The 16,787-nt window shown below is 42.7% G+C and overlaps 1 protein-coding gene across 6 annotated transcripts in view; it reads left to right on the forward strand.

Moving 5' to 3' along the window:
• Nucleotides 1–16,787, forward strand: part of CYFIP2 (cytoplasmic FMR1 interacting protein 2) — a 127,345-nt gene that overhangs the window by 94,831 nt on the left and 15,727 nt on the right. For all 6 annotated transcript variants that reach the window (XM_006863926.1, XM_006863925.1, XM_006863929.1 and 3 more), the window contains 2 exons: nucleotides 1,188–1,278; nucleotides 1,850–1,980. In XM_006863926.1, the coding sequence (XP_006863988.1) occupies nucleotides 1,188–1,278; nucleotides 1,850–1,980 (222 nt within the window). The remainder of the gene's footprint in view (nucleotides 1–1,187; nucleotides 1,279–1,849; nucleotides 1,981–16,787) is intronic.

A 16,787-nucleotide genomic window follows, 5' to 3' on the forward strand; every position in this document is an offset into this window, starting at 1 on the left:
CACTGTTTATAGAAATCATCACCCTTGTGCCTTGGTTACTCTGACCTATGGCTCTGTTACATTTCTGTGCCTCTACTGACCTAGGGCGTTGCTTCCTGTTTTCTGATCCCGAACTCACTGTTTTTAAGTGTTAATGAAACTCAGTAGGCCTGATTGTGACTTTGAAGGCCTGTTAATGACTGAGAGACAGCAAAAAAGCCAGACTCTCAATGAGACGATTGACACAGTGGGTACAGTGGACTCAAGCATAGCAATGATTGTGAGGCGGGCACAACACCAGGCCGTTTCAGTCTGTTGTTCATGGGATCACGATGAGTCAGAACTGACTCCATGACACCTAGCAACGACAACTGCTCATGCTCCTCTTCCGTACTACGTTGTCTAATCTGAGCATAGTAAATCCATGACACATGTACTGCTCTCTTCTCCTCCCATGTCCATGGCAGACATCTCTAATCAATCACCACACTTCTATCCTTTGGATTCCATGCTAAACCCTGCTATCAGCGCTGCACTGGCCTCCAGAGCATTCTGTATCCCTTTACCACTCTGCCCCAAATGTGGTCATGTGAACCTTTATTTAATTCCTTGCAATATCATTGAAGCAAAGTTGAAGCATTTCAACCATATTTTCTTGAGGATTTGAGGTGACAAAGGGAGAGAAGCAAAATAATATATAACCAGGTCATTAAGAGCAAATAGGATTCACTTCCTAACTCTAGTCCTCTGGTAGCAGCTATCTAGAGCCATGGATTGTTAAAAATTGTGAAAATCCAGAGTAAAATAGAAAAATGTGTTGATTGATTAAAGACGTCTGCCATGGACACAGGATGAATGTGCCATGCACTTTCCATGTTTAAATTGGGTAATGTGTCACAATCTGTGTAGTTCCCTGGCTCTGTTTCATTTTAACTGTGTATCTGGATCTCATCTCAGCACCCCGACAGCAGGAAAGATCCCATGCCTAAATATAGACGCACTCCATGAAGTCTATATGTCTGAGAGAGTAATGAGCAAAGATCTTCTGTCTTACAAAGACCATTTTCTGAGATTGTAGGAGGGAAGCCACTTCCTCCTGGCTTATCCACAGGTTTTAACAGACTCTGCAAACACCCGAGTACTCAAGCGCTCAGCTCAGAGAAGCACGTGGACAGTAGCAATGGACTGTCTCACTGTTCTTTTGACAGCTCCAAGGAACCATTCTCCAGTATGTGAAAACCCTAATCGAAGTGATGCCCAAGATATGCCGCCTGCCTCGGCATGAATATGGCTCCCCAGGTTGGTAATGGGAATGTGGGGGTAGGGGCTAGTGATAAGAAAACAGCCCAACCCCACCCATCGCGGGGTGGCTCTGAGGGTGTAGCCTGTAGTGTTAGCTTCTCTAACACGTCACGGAGCTGAGTACTGCTTGAGCAGTCAGAAGCCAGCCCTGGTTTGCCTCCTGCTGCACAGGACTGGTGGGAAGCTGGAAGAAGACTACAAATGTGGAAGTCTTGAGTGAATAAGCTTGTTTCTGTCAAGTCTGTTCCAACTCACAGCACCCTCTAGGACAGAATAGAACTGCGCCATAGGCTTTCCTACGCTCCAGTCTTGACAACAGCAGATGGTCACATCATTCTTCTGTAGAGCAGCTGGTGGATTCAAACCACCAACCTTTCAGATAGCAGCCAAGCACATAACCATTGCCCCACCAGCACTCCTTCAACTAGTGGATAGCAAGGTCTCTATGTAAGGGTCTTCATGAGTTCAGGGATGCATGGTTTGGCTTTTCAGTCTCCTGAGTCAGCACTTCCCAGAAGCCAGCTGAGCAGTGTCAGCTTCCCGGTGACCATACCTCTTCTCCTCCCAGGGATCCTGGAGTTCTTCCATCACCAGCTGAAGGACATCATCGAGTACGCAGAGCTCAAAACAGATGTGTTCCAGAGTCTGAGGGAAGTGGGCAATGCCATCCTTTTCTGCCTCCTCATAGAGCAAGCTCTGGTAAGTCCTGTAGTCTGGTAAGTCAGGCTGGACAGGAATCTGCATTTCAAGTGGATCCTTGAGGCCCCTCCCTAACTGGTACAGGCATACCTCAGAAATCTCCTGGGTTAGGTTCCAGACCACCACACTAGAGACAAATGAAATTGAGTTGAGTCACACAATTATTTTTGTTTCCCAGTGATGTAAAAGTTACACGATACTAAAACTTTTAAGTGTAAGTATTATGAAAAATTTTGAAATATTATGAGCATTACCAAAATGGGCACAGAGACACAAACTGAGAACATGCTGTTGGAAAAATGGTGCTCATAGATTTGTTCGCTGCTGGGTTGTTGCAAACCTTCGATGCATTAAAAAAAAACCAAAAAAACATTGAGGCCCAGTAATGAGAAGCACAGTAAAACAAGGTCTGCCTGTGCTTCCCCAATGGTGCGACCATGCACTATTTTCCATCCCTCGTCAAACAGCTCTGCCCTTACAACCCTGAGAAAGGAGCCCAGGCACTGGGATCAGACAGAGCTGGCTGGGTCCACTTAGTAGCCACAGGACCTTGGCCCTCTTCAGAGGCTTAGTTTTGCATGCATTCATTAAACAAACATTTATTTCTTGGTGATCATCTAAGGGGGAGGAGACTTGCACTAAACAAGCCTTATCTCAGAAATGGTGTATTTACAATGACAGTGAGTATTATGTGGAGCAAATACAGGGCTCAAGTGGACAACACAGTAGAAGCCGGTGTAGTCTTGGGGGTGAGTTAGGTGACGGGAGAATGAGCAGGAATTAGCCTGGTAGAGTCCTAGGGAAGACGATCACAGGCTGAGGGAAGAAGGTGCAAAATGATCTTCATTTTCTGGGATGGGAGATAATGACTCTACTGTGCTTACGGGCCAAGAGTGTCTAACCATGTAAACTGCACACAATAGGAACTCAGTAATAGACAGTCTTCAATGTCATGAGAAAAGCATGCCTCCATGTGACTCCCCATCAGGACCACAGGAACCGGCCCCTAATCTTTCCCCTGGGGCCCTTCAGCTCTCCCAGCCAGCCCTCACGGCAGAGTCATGGAGGCCTTTGTCTTCCAGGCTCAGTTCTTCACATTCCTCCTCAGTGCTCCAGCTGGCCTCAGCTCTTTTCCACATGTGGTATCCCCCCAGGTGGGCCTAGTCCTACAGGTGAGGTCAGTGACAGGAAATGGAGAAGCCTCATCCTCAGGATGCAGTGGGAATACCTCCCAGCATCTATTCACCCATCCATATGTTCATCCAGAAAAAGGACACCCAGGGCCGCTCATTGCCAAACACGGTGCTGGGTGGCAAGGCAATAGCAGTGAACAATAACGACAGATTGTTGTTGTTAGCGACTCTTAGTGACCTTATACACAACAGAACAAAACACTACTCGGTCCTGCGCCATTCTCACAATTGTTAGGTGATGGAGAAAGCAAAGACATAAGGAAACAGAGTGTGACTTTCAGATAGGAACATGTGCCATGAGTAAATGGCCCGAATAGTAGGCTAGATAAAGAATGGTAGGGGTGGGAGGGCCAGTGTGCTACTTTTAGAGAGGACGGAGCTTGCTGTCATCAAGGCCCAGAAAGGATGCTGGGTTGAGCTGGAGTGAGGGGCGAAGGAGAAAAGGAAGTCACTGAGAGGGGAGAGGCTACTGGGCCACCGTCAGAAACTGTTGGAGGGATGAACTGAAGAGTGCTGCTCATGGAGACCCCATGTGTGTCAGAGCAGCACTGTACTCCCTAGAGTTTGCAATGGCTGGTTTCTAGTTCTTAGGCAGCTCTGGCTTGGTTTGAACTGTAGTTGAGCACTTAACCTTTGGTACCACCCAGAAACTCCATGATCAGAAGTGTAACAGGATCTGACTTCCTTCTTTAAAAGGCAGTTTGGGCTGTGAAGGGAACCTACCGGAAAGAGAATGAAAGGATACAACCAGTAGTCATCCAGTGCAGAGATGATCCTAGAGGAAAGAGCCCACAGAGAATGGAGAGGAGGGGAAGGAATTAGGACGAAGACAGCACAAAGGTACAGAGAAGGAAGCGACTTCCGAGTAAGAGCCAGAAAGCATTCACTGCTCACATCAGTATCCACATTTTTAAAATGAGGGGCCTGTGCCACTTGCTCTCAGACCCTTAGCCATCTGAGAGTCTTTGAAACAGGCACTATTTTGCTGGCTGTCTATGAGAAATAATTGCTTCTCTTTTTCCCTCTTCAGATGGACTCTCAGGACAGCTAATTATTCCTCTTTATGATAGCAGATTTTTAACATGGTTCAATGAGTTCAGATTGCTATGGAAACCTGGCCTTCAGAAGTCGCAGGGATAAGTAGGAAGAACGCTCGAGGTCTCCATTCCTCTGTGTCCTGTTAGCACCTTCTTTCATGAGGTGCTGCAGCTCTGAGAACATCCATTAAGCTTCCCCTGGAAAGACTCCAGGAAGCAGACTGTTTATAGAACAGCAAGAGAAGGAAAGTTGTATCTCCATCTACCCTGTGTTGGTTGGTCACTTGCAACTGGACACTGAGGACCAAAGACCTTCAGAGCTGAGAAATAGCACAGAAGTATCTATGCTCTAACCCTTTCTGTTCATAGGTGAGGAAATGGGGAGCCAGAGAGAGGAACAACTCACCTGGGGTCACACAGCAAGTTAACAGTAGAGCCTTAAGAACAGAAATATAGGTTGTCAGAACTGATCCCACTGTACAGTTACAGAGGCTCAAGGCTCCTCCATACACCTTAGACCACAGGGGAAATCCCCAAGGCTGAGACACTGCTTCCTGAGATCAGAACTAGGCGTGCACTTTCTGGAACTGATGAGTTTAGGAAGCTGGAATTTAAAAAAATATTTGATTTAAATATTAAATAGCAGTTGTTCTCATTAAGGAGTCCTTGTGTGGATTAATGTGTCAGATTGCAAAATCATTTGAACTGCAAGGTCGGTGGTTCAAGCTCACCACCTGCTCCTTGGAAACCCTATACAGGGTCACTATGGGTCGGTATTGACTCTACAGCACTTAACAACAACAACAACAACGTTCTCATTAAAGAGGAGTACTAATTGCCAAAAGATGTGGTGTTGTAGGATAAAGCACTAGACTGCAAGGTCAGTAGTTCAAACTCACCAGTCGCTCCTCAGAAACCCTATACAGAATCGCTATGAGTTAGAACTGACTCGATAGCACTTAACAACAACAGAAGTTGCCAAAAAGAGAAGAAAGGAGAACAAAAGAAAGATGCTTTATATTCACTATCTGTAGAGAAACTGCTATATAAACTGTGAATGCCCGTTCTTTGGAAGACTCTGAAGTAGTTAAGAAGAAAGTAATAAAATAGCTTTGTCTATACCAACATAGAAAATGCTGAAAGACACTAAGTGAAAAAAGCAAGTTCCAGGACAGTGTACCACCTAAAACAAATAAACCCACTGCCATTGATTATGGTTTCCAAAGCAATAAATCTTGACAGCCTCCTCTTCTGGGTTTGAGCTGCCGACTTTGAAGTTAGCAGTCCAATGCTAACCCTACAGCATCACCAGGTCTCCTGAGTATGATGCCATCTATGTAAAATAAGCAGAAATAAATCCCACAAAATAGGCGTAGCATTGCTTTGAACAAAAATTCAGGCGAAAAAGCACAAATTGCTAATAGTAATCTCCTCTAGGAAGCAGAGAGGGGACCAAGATTAGAGGACAACAAGGGCCCCCAGCCTTAGCTGTAGTTTCTTACTTTTTTACAAGGTAAGTATGATGGAGCTTCAAAGAATTTGTGGAAATTTTTCATTATTTCTCCATTTGATTTTTCCATGAACTTTTTGAAGCCTTCTAATATGTTTATATATTAGTTTAAAACGCAAATATAATTTAAAAATAGAAGTAATATGTGATCTTTTTAGAGAAACTGGATATCTGTTGTGTCGACTCCTCTGTCTGAAAAAATTGCAGAATCCTTTCCTTTCTGATGCGGGCTGCATCTTGTAGCTCATAATGGGCTGTATCTATGCCGCAAATACCTTCTTCATTTCTATGGCCTACCTTTGTTTTGTTGTTAACAAATAGTTATTAAATATCATTAAATTGTAGGTAGAAGAGGAAAATACATTGAGAAGGTTGATTCCATGAATAAACTGATCTTCATTAAATTAGGTACTATAAATGTTTCTCAGAATTTAGGATGCAGGTTTAGTACAGAAACCCATGTACTGTGGTTTGTTTTTGAGTTTTTGTTTTTGTTTTGGTGTCTTTAATTAAGGTATAACATAAACCAAAAAACAAAGCAGTTGCCATCCAGTCATTTTCAAATCTTGGTGATCCCGTGTGTGTCAGAATAGTACTGCGCTCCATAGGGTTTCCAGCGGCTGATTGTAAGTGCATCACCCAGCCTTTCTTATGAGGTGCCTCCAGGTGGACTTGAACAGCCAACTTTTCAGCTAGCTGAGCACTTAACTGTTCGCACCTCAAAGAGACAAGGTTTAACATACATACAGTCAAATGCATAAATGCTAAGTGCACAACTGTATCGAGGTACATACCCATGTAGCCCCCACCTAAGCCTAGATACAGTCATTTTTAGTAAAATAGAAGGTCCCCACTTGCACTCTTTCAGTCTGTGCCCCAGAGGTAGTCATGATTCTGTCTTCTATTCCCAGAGGTTAGTTTTACGCGTCCTTGAACTTCATAAATGGGATCCTTTGATCTATTTTCCCTTTCTTGCCTGACGTCTGTCATTCAACATTGTACCTATAAGTGGCATCTGTGTTGTTGAGGAGTTGCAGTCCATTGCTTTTCATTACTGCAGATGATTCTCATTATATGACTAGACCAGTTGAGTTGTTCATTCCACTGTGGTCAAACATTTGGGTTGTGTCAAGTTTTAGACTATTGTGAGTAAAGATGGCATGAATATACATGTGCATATATTTTAATTTCTTATGCTCTCATTCCTATTAGGCAAGCCTAGTAGTGGAATCGCTACAGCCAATGGTTAGACATATTCAGTTTCCATAGAAACTGGCAGCTCTACAAAATGGACCAGTACCTGTTAGCACTTCCCATCAGCAATGTGTAAGAGTTATCCTTCTGCTTAATTGTGGCCATTCTGGTAAATGTGTCATGATATCTAATTCGGGTTTTGTGTTTCCTGATAACTATAGTTCAGAGCCACTTTCTTATGTTGCCAGCCATCTGGAAACCCTCTTTTGGAAAGTGCTGGACAACGTTTTTGCCTGTTTTTACATTGATTTTTTTTTCCATAGATTTGTAGAACTTATTTATATATTATGGATACATGTATTGTACATTTATTTCTGTGGCATATTTTTGTTGAACTTCAGTTCTTAAGTCTTTGTCAGTCTTTTTCTCTATTTGTTGGTGCTTTTGTGACCTATTTAAAAAGTATTTCACACTCCAAAATCACAAAGAGAAGTTATCTTCTAAAAGTTTTAGAGTTTAAACTTTTGCATTTAGGTCTGTTTTCCACTTAGAATTGTTTGTTGTATTTAGTGGTGGTGGTGGTGATTATGTGTTGTGATGTTGGTTCCAACTCACAGCAACCCTACATAGGGTTTCTGAGGCTGTAAATCTTTATAGGAGCTGAAAGCCTCCTCTTTCTACCACGGAACAGCTGGTAGTTTTGAACTGCTGACCTTGAAGTCAGCAGCCTGACTCATAACCGCTACACTACCAGAGCTCCTTTTGTATTTAGTAAGAGGTAGAATTTCATTTTATTCAATTACTTTCACCTGTTTCCATATTGATACCAAATTGCCCAAGCCCCACTTAATGACTCACTGTGCGATAAACATTGGACTGCTAACCTCAAGGTTGGTGGTTCCGATCCACTTTCCTAGTAATATTGTTGTTGTTAAGTGCCATCAAGTCGGTTCAGACTCATAGTGACCCTGTATAGGGTTTCCAAGGAACGGTTGCCATTTATCAAGGAGTTCCTGGGTGACACAAACATATTTGTTGTTGTTATGTGCTGCTAAGTCGGTTCTGGCTCATCTGAACCCTGTATAAGGTTTCAGAGAAGCAGTTGGTGGGTTTGAATCACCAACCTTGCAGTTAGCAGTCCAGTGCTTATTCTACACCACCACACCAGAACTCTGACACAAACATTGTTGTTAAGTGCCATTGAATCAGTGCCAACTCATAGCCATCTGGAATAGGGCTTCTGAGGAGTGGCTGGTGGGTTTGAAACTCCAATCTTGCAGTTCAAACCAACCCTGCAGTCCTGTGCTTATCCTATAGTGCCACACCAGACTTGTTGTTGTTAAGTGCCGTCGAGTCGATTCCAACCCACAGCGACCCTGTATAGGGTTACCAAGGAGCAGCTGGTGAGCTTGAACCGCCAACTTGCAGTTCAAACAGCTTTGCAGTCTGGCGCATTAACCCACAGCGCCACACCAGGACTCCCGGGCACTTAATTGATTGACTCTAATATGGTGTGATGCCACGAGTTAATGCGCTGTATTGCAAAGTTGGTTTGAACTGCAAGATCGGCAGCTCAAGTTCACCAGCCGCTCCTTGGAAACCCTCTACAGGATCACTATGAGCTATGAGTCAGAATCTACTCGAAGTTACTTACCAACAACAATCTGAAATGAGTCAACAATTATCAGTCTGTTGTCTTTTTAAAGAAAATGTGTTATTCATGTCTAGTACTCTCTCTAGTGTTTTCTGCTCTGAAAAATTATTAGGTATGTATTAGGAAAATATTCCACAATCGTCACATTTTTTGTTCAAATTGTATATGCTTTGTAGACAACAGCCTGTTTTTTGTTATGCCAGCACACACCAGGAGAGGGAGCTAGTCATTCACAGGAGCCACTGAAAGAGCCGGCTGATCTCTCCTGCCTTTTACTACAGTGCCTGTTTCTCTCCCAGGACTCCAGAGTTTTGCCCCATTTTAAATTTCTTTTGTCCTCCTTTTCATTAAATGGGTCACAGTCACTCTCTGGCCAGTCACTGAAGACGTCATTTCTCTAATGCAATGTGAGAAGAATCTGGGCCCAAACTCACAGAATCAATGTGGATCAGAGATGGAAAGGCCCTCAGAAACCAGAGGGATGATTTCTCCACAAAGCAGAGCAGCTGTACTGACGTCTTGGGCCGGATAATGCTTTGTGGTGGGGGAAGTGCCTTGTGTAGTATAGGCTATTGAGCAACCTCCCTGCCAGCTGTAACCCCAACCCTGGGTGTGATAACCAAAAATGTCTCGAGATAGTGCCGGATTTCCCCTAACAAAAGGATTGGTAGACAAAACTTCCCCCTATTAAGAGCCATGGATCCAGTGCAATCTTGAATTTTGCAGATGGGAAATCTGAGACCCAAGAGGGTAATGACTTTGTCAAGGAGTTGGAATGAGATCCACACATAACTCCAAGTCCAAAGACCCTTCAGGTAGTTAGCATACTCAGGTTCCAAGAGAGGCTCAACTGAACTTCATGAAACGGATTGGTGGTGTTTTGAGTTCTAGCCCCACATCCGATTCTTCTGTCCCCTGCTCTCATTTTATACTCCTTTCTCTTTAATTTTGTATTTTGTTTCCTATCACTAGAATCAACACACTGAAACAGAGAGAAAACAAAAACACAATCACCACTTTGCCACACGGTTATAATCACTGTTCAGATTCCAAAGTCTATTCCTCCAGATGTTTATAGGTTCTAGCATATTTTATTGTTCTCAGTTTATACATATGTATGAGTATAACATGTTTTTTAATGCACACACAAAGTGTTCCTGGGAAAATTCCAAGATCTTTTTGTTCCTCCTCTTTGGTGTTAAGTGCCATCAAGTCGGTTCTGACTCATAATGACCCTGCATACGGTTTCCGAGGAGCAACTGGTGAGTTTGAATACCAACCTTGTGGTTCAAACCGATCTTGAAGTCAAGTGCTTATCCTACAGTGCCACACCAGGACTCCAGTTCCTCCTTTAGGGAGCTTCAAAAAGTTCATAGAATAATGGAATTTAATGATTCTGGGGGGAAGAAAAGATATTGGAATTTTCTCATGAATATTTTGAAAATCCCCCCCTTGACCCTCCCCCCCACGTTATAAAAGTAATATTCACCAACTGAGAAGAGTAGTAACCTTTGTGGGTTGAGGGTGGGGTAACAGGAGAGTGATGCTGTTTCACTTTTTACTTTGCCTTTTCAATTATTATTTGAAGTTATTAGAATAGAAGTATATTGCTTTCCTCCCCTTACAAAGGAGAATACTTGCTCAGTTAACAAACCTAATCAAAGTAAAAAGTAAGCACACTCGCAACCTCTCCCCCCACTCAGCCCCATCTCTATTTGATCCATAATTATTTAGCCCATCACCTTGAGAAAATATTCCTTCAGCTACTCACAACACAAGCTCTGTTCCGAGGTTCAGGCATCATCACACAGCACTCCTCGGGCTGTGTTTACTAGAAAGTAAAGAAACTTTGTGACTTCTCCAGTCCAGACCCAGAGCCAAGTGTATCCTGTATAGGAAATGAGCCTGGCTCTGTGACATAGGATCACCTTGACACCCAGACTTGCCTTGCCTTTTCATGTCTTTATGACCTTTAGTCATATCCATCTGTACATCCTTCCACACGTGTCCTAATTTGGAAAGCAACATCAGGTACATGACAAAAATGGTCTGAGTGATAGGAGTCCTTAGTTTCACAGACGTGACCCGGAGCCTACCTCAGGCGACGCAGTGTGAAGACTCTTGCTAGCCACAATCCTGCTCACATGGTTCTCTCCACCATCTACACAGGGTCCTCAGAATGGAAGACTAGCCCTCCAGGGAGTGGGCAAGCGATTCTCAGAGCTTCTATTCATTTATTAAAACATAAGAAAGAAATTAAGCTATATTACAAAGAAGGCTTCAAAAAGTTCACGAACAAACGAAATGAAAAGATAATAGGATTTTTCCACATACTTTTTGAAGGCCCCTTGTATCTAACACGCCATTTAACATTGACAGCTGTATAGAATTGTTAAAATAGATACACATCAGTTGAGGGGTTTGCTCAGAATTTTTCTGATGAAAGTATGAGAATGTAATCAAAGTAGTTTAAAGACCACCAGACATAGTCTCTTCAAGAGACTATGTCATGCAGTAAAATGTGGTTTAAACCAAGAACAGAGTGAACAGAAAAGAGGGGTAGTAGGAACGATTGCCCAGGTGAAGGCCATTGTATCCTCGGCACCAGACACAGGGCTCTGCATCTTCTGACCTCAGTGAATGAGTGGAACAGCATTTCAATTTGGTTCAAGTTGATAAATAGAAATGTGCCTGGTTACCTGAAATTCTCAAGACACCACCATTCAGTTGGAGACACATACAGTCAGGCGGTCAGCCTCCTTCATCTCAAGCTATCTTAGTGGTTGAAATATATCTTGCTGATTTTACTAGCCTGGCGAGTAACTGCTAAGGAATCAGTGCCTTGACTATGTAATTTTTTGTATCAATGACTTTTCTCTGAGGAGCTCTCAGTGGACAGAGTGCCTGGAAAGTGAGGATTTGGGGAATGTGATACTGTTGGCTTTATGAGTGTTATTCTGCAGGGGACTTTTCCAAAGACCAGGGAGGCAGCAGAGTCCAGTACAACCACACTGCTCATTAAAGTCACTCGGAAAGCTAAAAAAGAACCCTATAAATCACAACAGCCCAGTCCCCAGCTGATCATGAGAATGGCAGGGGACCAGACAGTCTTTCATGCCGTTGTGCATGGGTTGGAGGCTGACTGGATGGTAGACTCAATACCAACTAGCAAGATCATCTCATCCAAGCCTCATCTCGCTCCAAGGAAAACAAAATCTTTGGGAATGTGACCCGAGTGTTTTTAAACTCTGCAGTTGATTCGAGTGTGTAGCTAGCCTGGGGAGAACCCTAATCTAGAAGGAATCTTCTTGGCCTGGTGTTTCCAAAGTTCATTAATCCCTGATGTGTAGCCCTTTAAGATTTTTGCCGTATCTGCATACCACTGGGTCTCTTACTTACGTAATATTTTAGGCACTAGGCTACTAACCACAAGGTCATTGGTCTAAACCCACTAGTTATTCTAAGGGAGAAAGGTGAAACTGTCTGCTCCCATAAAGGTTTACAGTCTCAGAAATGCTAAGGAGCAGTTCCACTCTGCCTATACATTAGTAAGGTTTGTAAGATAGTAAGATTTGTTGTTGATAAGTGCCGTCAAGTCGGTTCCTACCCATAATGACCCTGTATAGGGGTTCTGAGGAGCAACTGGAAGCTTGAACCCCTGACCACATAGTTCAAACCAACTTTGCAGTCCGGTGCATTAACCCACAGTGCCACACCAGGACTCCAGATAGTAAGATATAGCATTTTCTCAAATGAGGCACAGATGGGTGGTTAAAGACCACATGTGCACGTGCACACATACACCCCAGACTAAGTAAAGTAAGGTTAAATTGCTGATTGATTTAGCCAGGGCTATGGATCGGAACCGACTCGACGGCACAGAACAACATCCAAGTGCTGCTGGAGTGGTGTGGCACTGTAGGGTAATGCACTGGACCACACAAGGTCAGTTTGAACTACAAGGTCGGCGGCTCAAGCTCACCAGTCGCTCCTTGGAAACCCTATACAGGGTTGCTTTGAGTCAGAATCCACTTGACGGCACTTAACAACATAGAGTGCTGCTGGAATGAGCAGGACCAGATGCAGCTTCTCTCTGCAGAGCTTCCCCCGTACCTGGAGTCCCTAATGAAATTAGTTCCATAGGGTTTTCGTGGTTGATTTTTTCAGAAGTAGATCACCGGAGCTTCCAAGGCAGCTCATCAGCTAAGTGCATTAACCATTTGCACCACCAGACATTCCTCAGTATAACATGTGCTATTGGGTGTCATTGTTTTGATTCTGACACATAGTGCGACCCAGTGTGAGAAAGTAGAACTGCTCCATCTAGGGTTTACTTGACAGTAATATTGATAGGAACAGATGACCAGGTCTTTCTGCTGCGCAGCCACTGGATGGGTTCAAGCTAGTACTATCTGTACAAAGTCAGACATGGATTTAGCTTCATAATGTAGGAAATGCACTGTCTAGGCATGCCCATATAAGGGAATGTTTACAACACAGCGCACTCTACTCTCTTGAACTTAGCACAATGCCAGAGAGGCCCTGTTCCCCCATGCCCTTCCTTCCAGAAAGCTAGAGGGAGGTCCTGGGCTAGGGAGGGCCCTCAGCATTCAGTTAGCAGACTCATTTCCCCATACTTACTTAACAAAGACAAAATCAAAATGTTAGTGTTATTTGTCTTTTTGCTCCCTCTAAAACCAGAACTTAAAGTTTTCTAAGAATAATATATTGTTTTGAGTTTGGTTTGATGAATTCTTTCTAAAGTGAAACGCTACATAGGGTTGCTGTGAGTCAGAACCAACTCAATGGCACTTAACAACTGGAACTTTTTAGTGTCCTTTAGCAAATGAAAGAAAGTTAGCCTCATAGACTGAATTGGGAACACTTGAGGTTATGTTGTATTGGATGGAAATTCCTGACAGTCCACCAGTTTTAAATTAAGTGTAATACAAGAGGAAATTTTTAAGACCAAAATCAACACAAACTAAAATACTCATCCCTTGAAGAATTTTGAACATAGATTTCTTATGCAGTGAAACCGGAGAGAGCCAGAATTCAGCAGGATGGCCTTGTTTTTCCAAGCCTCACAAGTTTCCCGCATTTGACAAGGTGCACTTTCCCTTGCTCATATTAGTGAAAAATAGATTAATTTTCCTTCTCTTGGCAGATTTTGTACCTTACCATGGGTTCCATCTTTCACATTTGCAGGTTTAATTGTAATAAAATAGTTTTCCACCCTGATTCCAAAAACTGCTTTACTTTTACTTACTCTCTTGACAATAACCAGTTTTATAGTGTTGTTGTTAAGTGTCATCGAGTCAGTTCTGACTCATAGTGACCCTGTATAGGGTTTCCAAGGAGTGGCTAGTGGGTTTAAACTGCCGACCTTGCGGCTCAAACCGACCATGTAGTCCAGCGCATTAACCTGCACTGCCACACCAGGACTCCAACTCATAGTGACCTTGTATAGGATTTTCGTGGCTAAATCTTTGCAGGAGCAGAAAACCTCAAGTTTGAGCAGCTGGTGGGCTCCAACCAATGACCTTGTGGTTAGAAGTCTAGTGCTTCTCTTACAGAGCCACAGAACTTCCATTTTAGGGATGTCTGAGGAAATTTGAATATTGACTGGGTAGCATGTAATTGTATTGTATATGTATACTGAAGTGATAAGAAATGTTCCTTATTTTTAATTGCTACTTGCTGAAGTGTTCAAGGCTGAAGTGACATTATAGCTGCAGCTTACTTTCTTGTCAACTCCTGACTCACGGTGACTCCATCCATAGGGGTCAGAGTAGAACTATGCTCCATAGGGTTTTCATGGCTAAATTTTCAGAAATAGATCACCAAGTCTTTCTGCCAAAGCTCCTCTGGATAGATTTAAACCTCCAACCATCTGGTCAACAGCTAGGTGCATTAACCATTTACACCACCCACAAACTCCTCCCTAAAACGTGTTGTGTTGTCATTGGGTACCATTCAGTCAACTGTGACTCATAGCAACCCCGTATGACAAAGGACAACTACTGGAGTCTGTGAGGTTTTCTTGACTGTGATCTTTGTTGGGCAGATACTAGCTCTTTGTTCTGTGGAGCCCCTGAGTGAATTCCAACCACCAACCTTTCACTCAGCAACCAAGCGCTTAATCATTGCACCTCCTTGCAGTAAAACATGAAGTTGTTGTTAAGTGCCGTCAAGTCGGTTCTGTCTCATAGCAACACTGTACTGGGTTTCCAAGGAGCTGCTGGTGGGTTTGAACCACCAACCTTGCAGTTAGCAATCCAGTGCTGATCGTACAGCACCACACCAGGACTCCACTGTAAAACATAGAGACAGTTAAAGCAAATATAGCCAGATGTTTTTCGTGCATCTGTATGGGGAATATAAGGATATTCATTGCTCTTTCAAATATTTATGTTTGACAGTTTTCTTGATATGAAATTGAACGGGGATAGGGAAAGATTGTGGAACTTTTAAAGTTGAGAAGAAAAGAGGTCACTAAGCAGATGAGGTCTCATTGTGTAAAGAGGAATAAAACCATTATGAGAGTTTTTTTGTTTCCAGCTACTTCTGCTAGTTGGTGCAATTTATTTTTGGTAATATATACCCTGGAGCTACTTCTGACCTCATTTTAAACATTTATAGGGGCATCTGCTAGCTCCAAACTCAGACTATTCTAATGTTCCCCATCTATTTGATTTAACATTAGCAAATATCAGCTAAGGACTGTGGGAAGGCAAGCTGGCTAGTCCAAATTAGGAAGAGGTCACATGGATGAGTAAGTGCTCCTGAGAGAGTACCCAGAACTCTAGGTTGCCCTGTGGGGTGGCCTATCATCTCCTTCAGCGACTTTCAGAGAACACAGTGCTGTCTTCACATAATCAGTTGACAAGAAATGTCTCAAACTGAGCTTCTTTGAGGGTTGATTCCTTTCCATGCCCATGCCAAGGAAAGGGCTTTTGAAGGGTTATTGTTGTTATGTGCTGTAGAGTCGGTTCCGACCCTGTACAGGGTCTCCGAGGCTGTAAATCTTTATGGGAGCAGAAAGCCTCATCTTTCTCCCACAGAACAGCTGGTAGTTTTGAACTGCTGACCGTGAGATTAGCAGCCCGACTCATAACCATACGCTACTAATAGGAAAAGCATGAAGAAACAAAGTGGCATAGAGGATTTCTCTACACCTCAGCAAAAGGTTCTTCATAAAATTATAAAACCAGATTATGTTATTCTCCTTAAAGCTATCAGTGACTCATCAGTGAACTTAAAATCCAAAGTCCAACTTTGACCTACAAGAATTTGGCCCAGGCCTACTCTCCAATTGTATTTGTTTGTTGTTTTTTTTAAACCATTCTCTTTTTGGCTGCTCAATCTAATCACCCAGCTGATTTTGGAGGTCAAAGTACAGATAAGAAAATTGAAGTACACTGCAGATCTACAATGGGGCAAGGCTTAATCCTACTGAATTCTATTTAACATTTGTTGGCAGCTTCTACTTAGTATTATAATTAAAGGAGCACTAAGAGGACCTGTCCTCAAACATCTCCTACACTTTCTATCACCTTGTCTGAAGCTTTCCTATTATGACCCACTCCATTGGGTCATACCCACTAAGATACAAAAGCTGCTGAGACAGAAACGAGAAATAGGAATGCCACGAGGTCCAGTACTCTAGTGGATATTCATTTTTAAAATAATTTTGAGGAGTAGAATTATCACTAAGGAAAAGATACAGTTGGGAGAGCTATAAAGTTCCCAAGGCCAAAGCAAACAAACAAAACCCACACACATTAAAATAGCAGCTCTCCTGGTGTGGTGCTGGGGGTTAATGTGCTGGACTGCAAAGTCGGTTTGAACTTCAAGGTCAGTGGTTCAAGCTCACCAACCTCTCTTCAGAAACTCAATACAGGGTCACTATGAATCAGAACCGACTCAACGGCACGTAACAACAACAAATGCAGTAGTTAAGTAGGAAGTCTAGGGAAGTGATAAAAGTGAATTACAAATGAAAAGGTATTTTATATCTCATTCTTATTTTTAAATAAATACTTCGGTGTTATATGCATTATAGATTTTAGGTAAATCCCAAAATATTATCAGCAATTAAATTTGGGTGTCAGGATTATCTTTTAAAATTTTTTATCTACTTTTTTTTTTTTTTTTCAGTTTTTTAGAAACGAACATAAAAAACCAATAAAAAGAAAAAAAAACACTATGTGACAGGT

This window comes from Chrysochloris asiatica, unplaced genomic scaffold (genome assembly GCF_000296735.1).
Source record: "Chrysochloris asiatica unplaced genomic scaffold, ChrAsi1.0 scaffold00057, whole genome shotgun sequence".
NCBI classification, from domain to species: Eukaryota; Metazoa; Chordata; class Mammalia; order Afrosoricida; family Chrysochloridae; genus Chrysochloris; species Chrysochloris asiatica.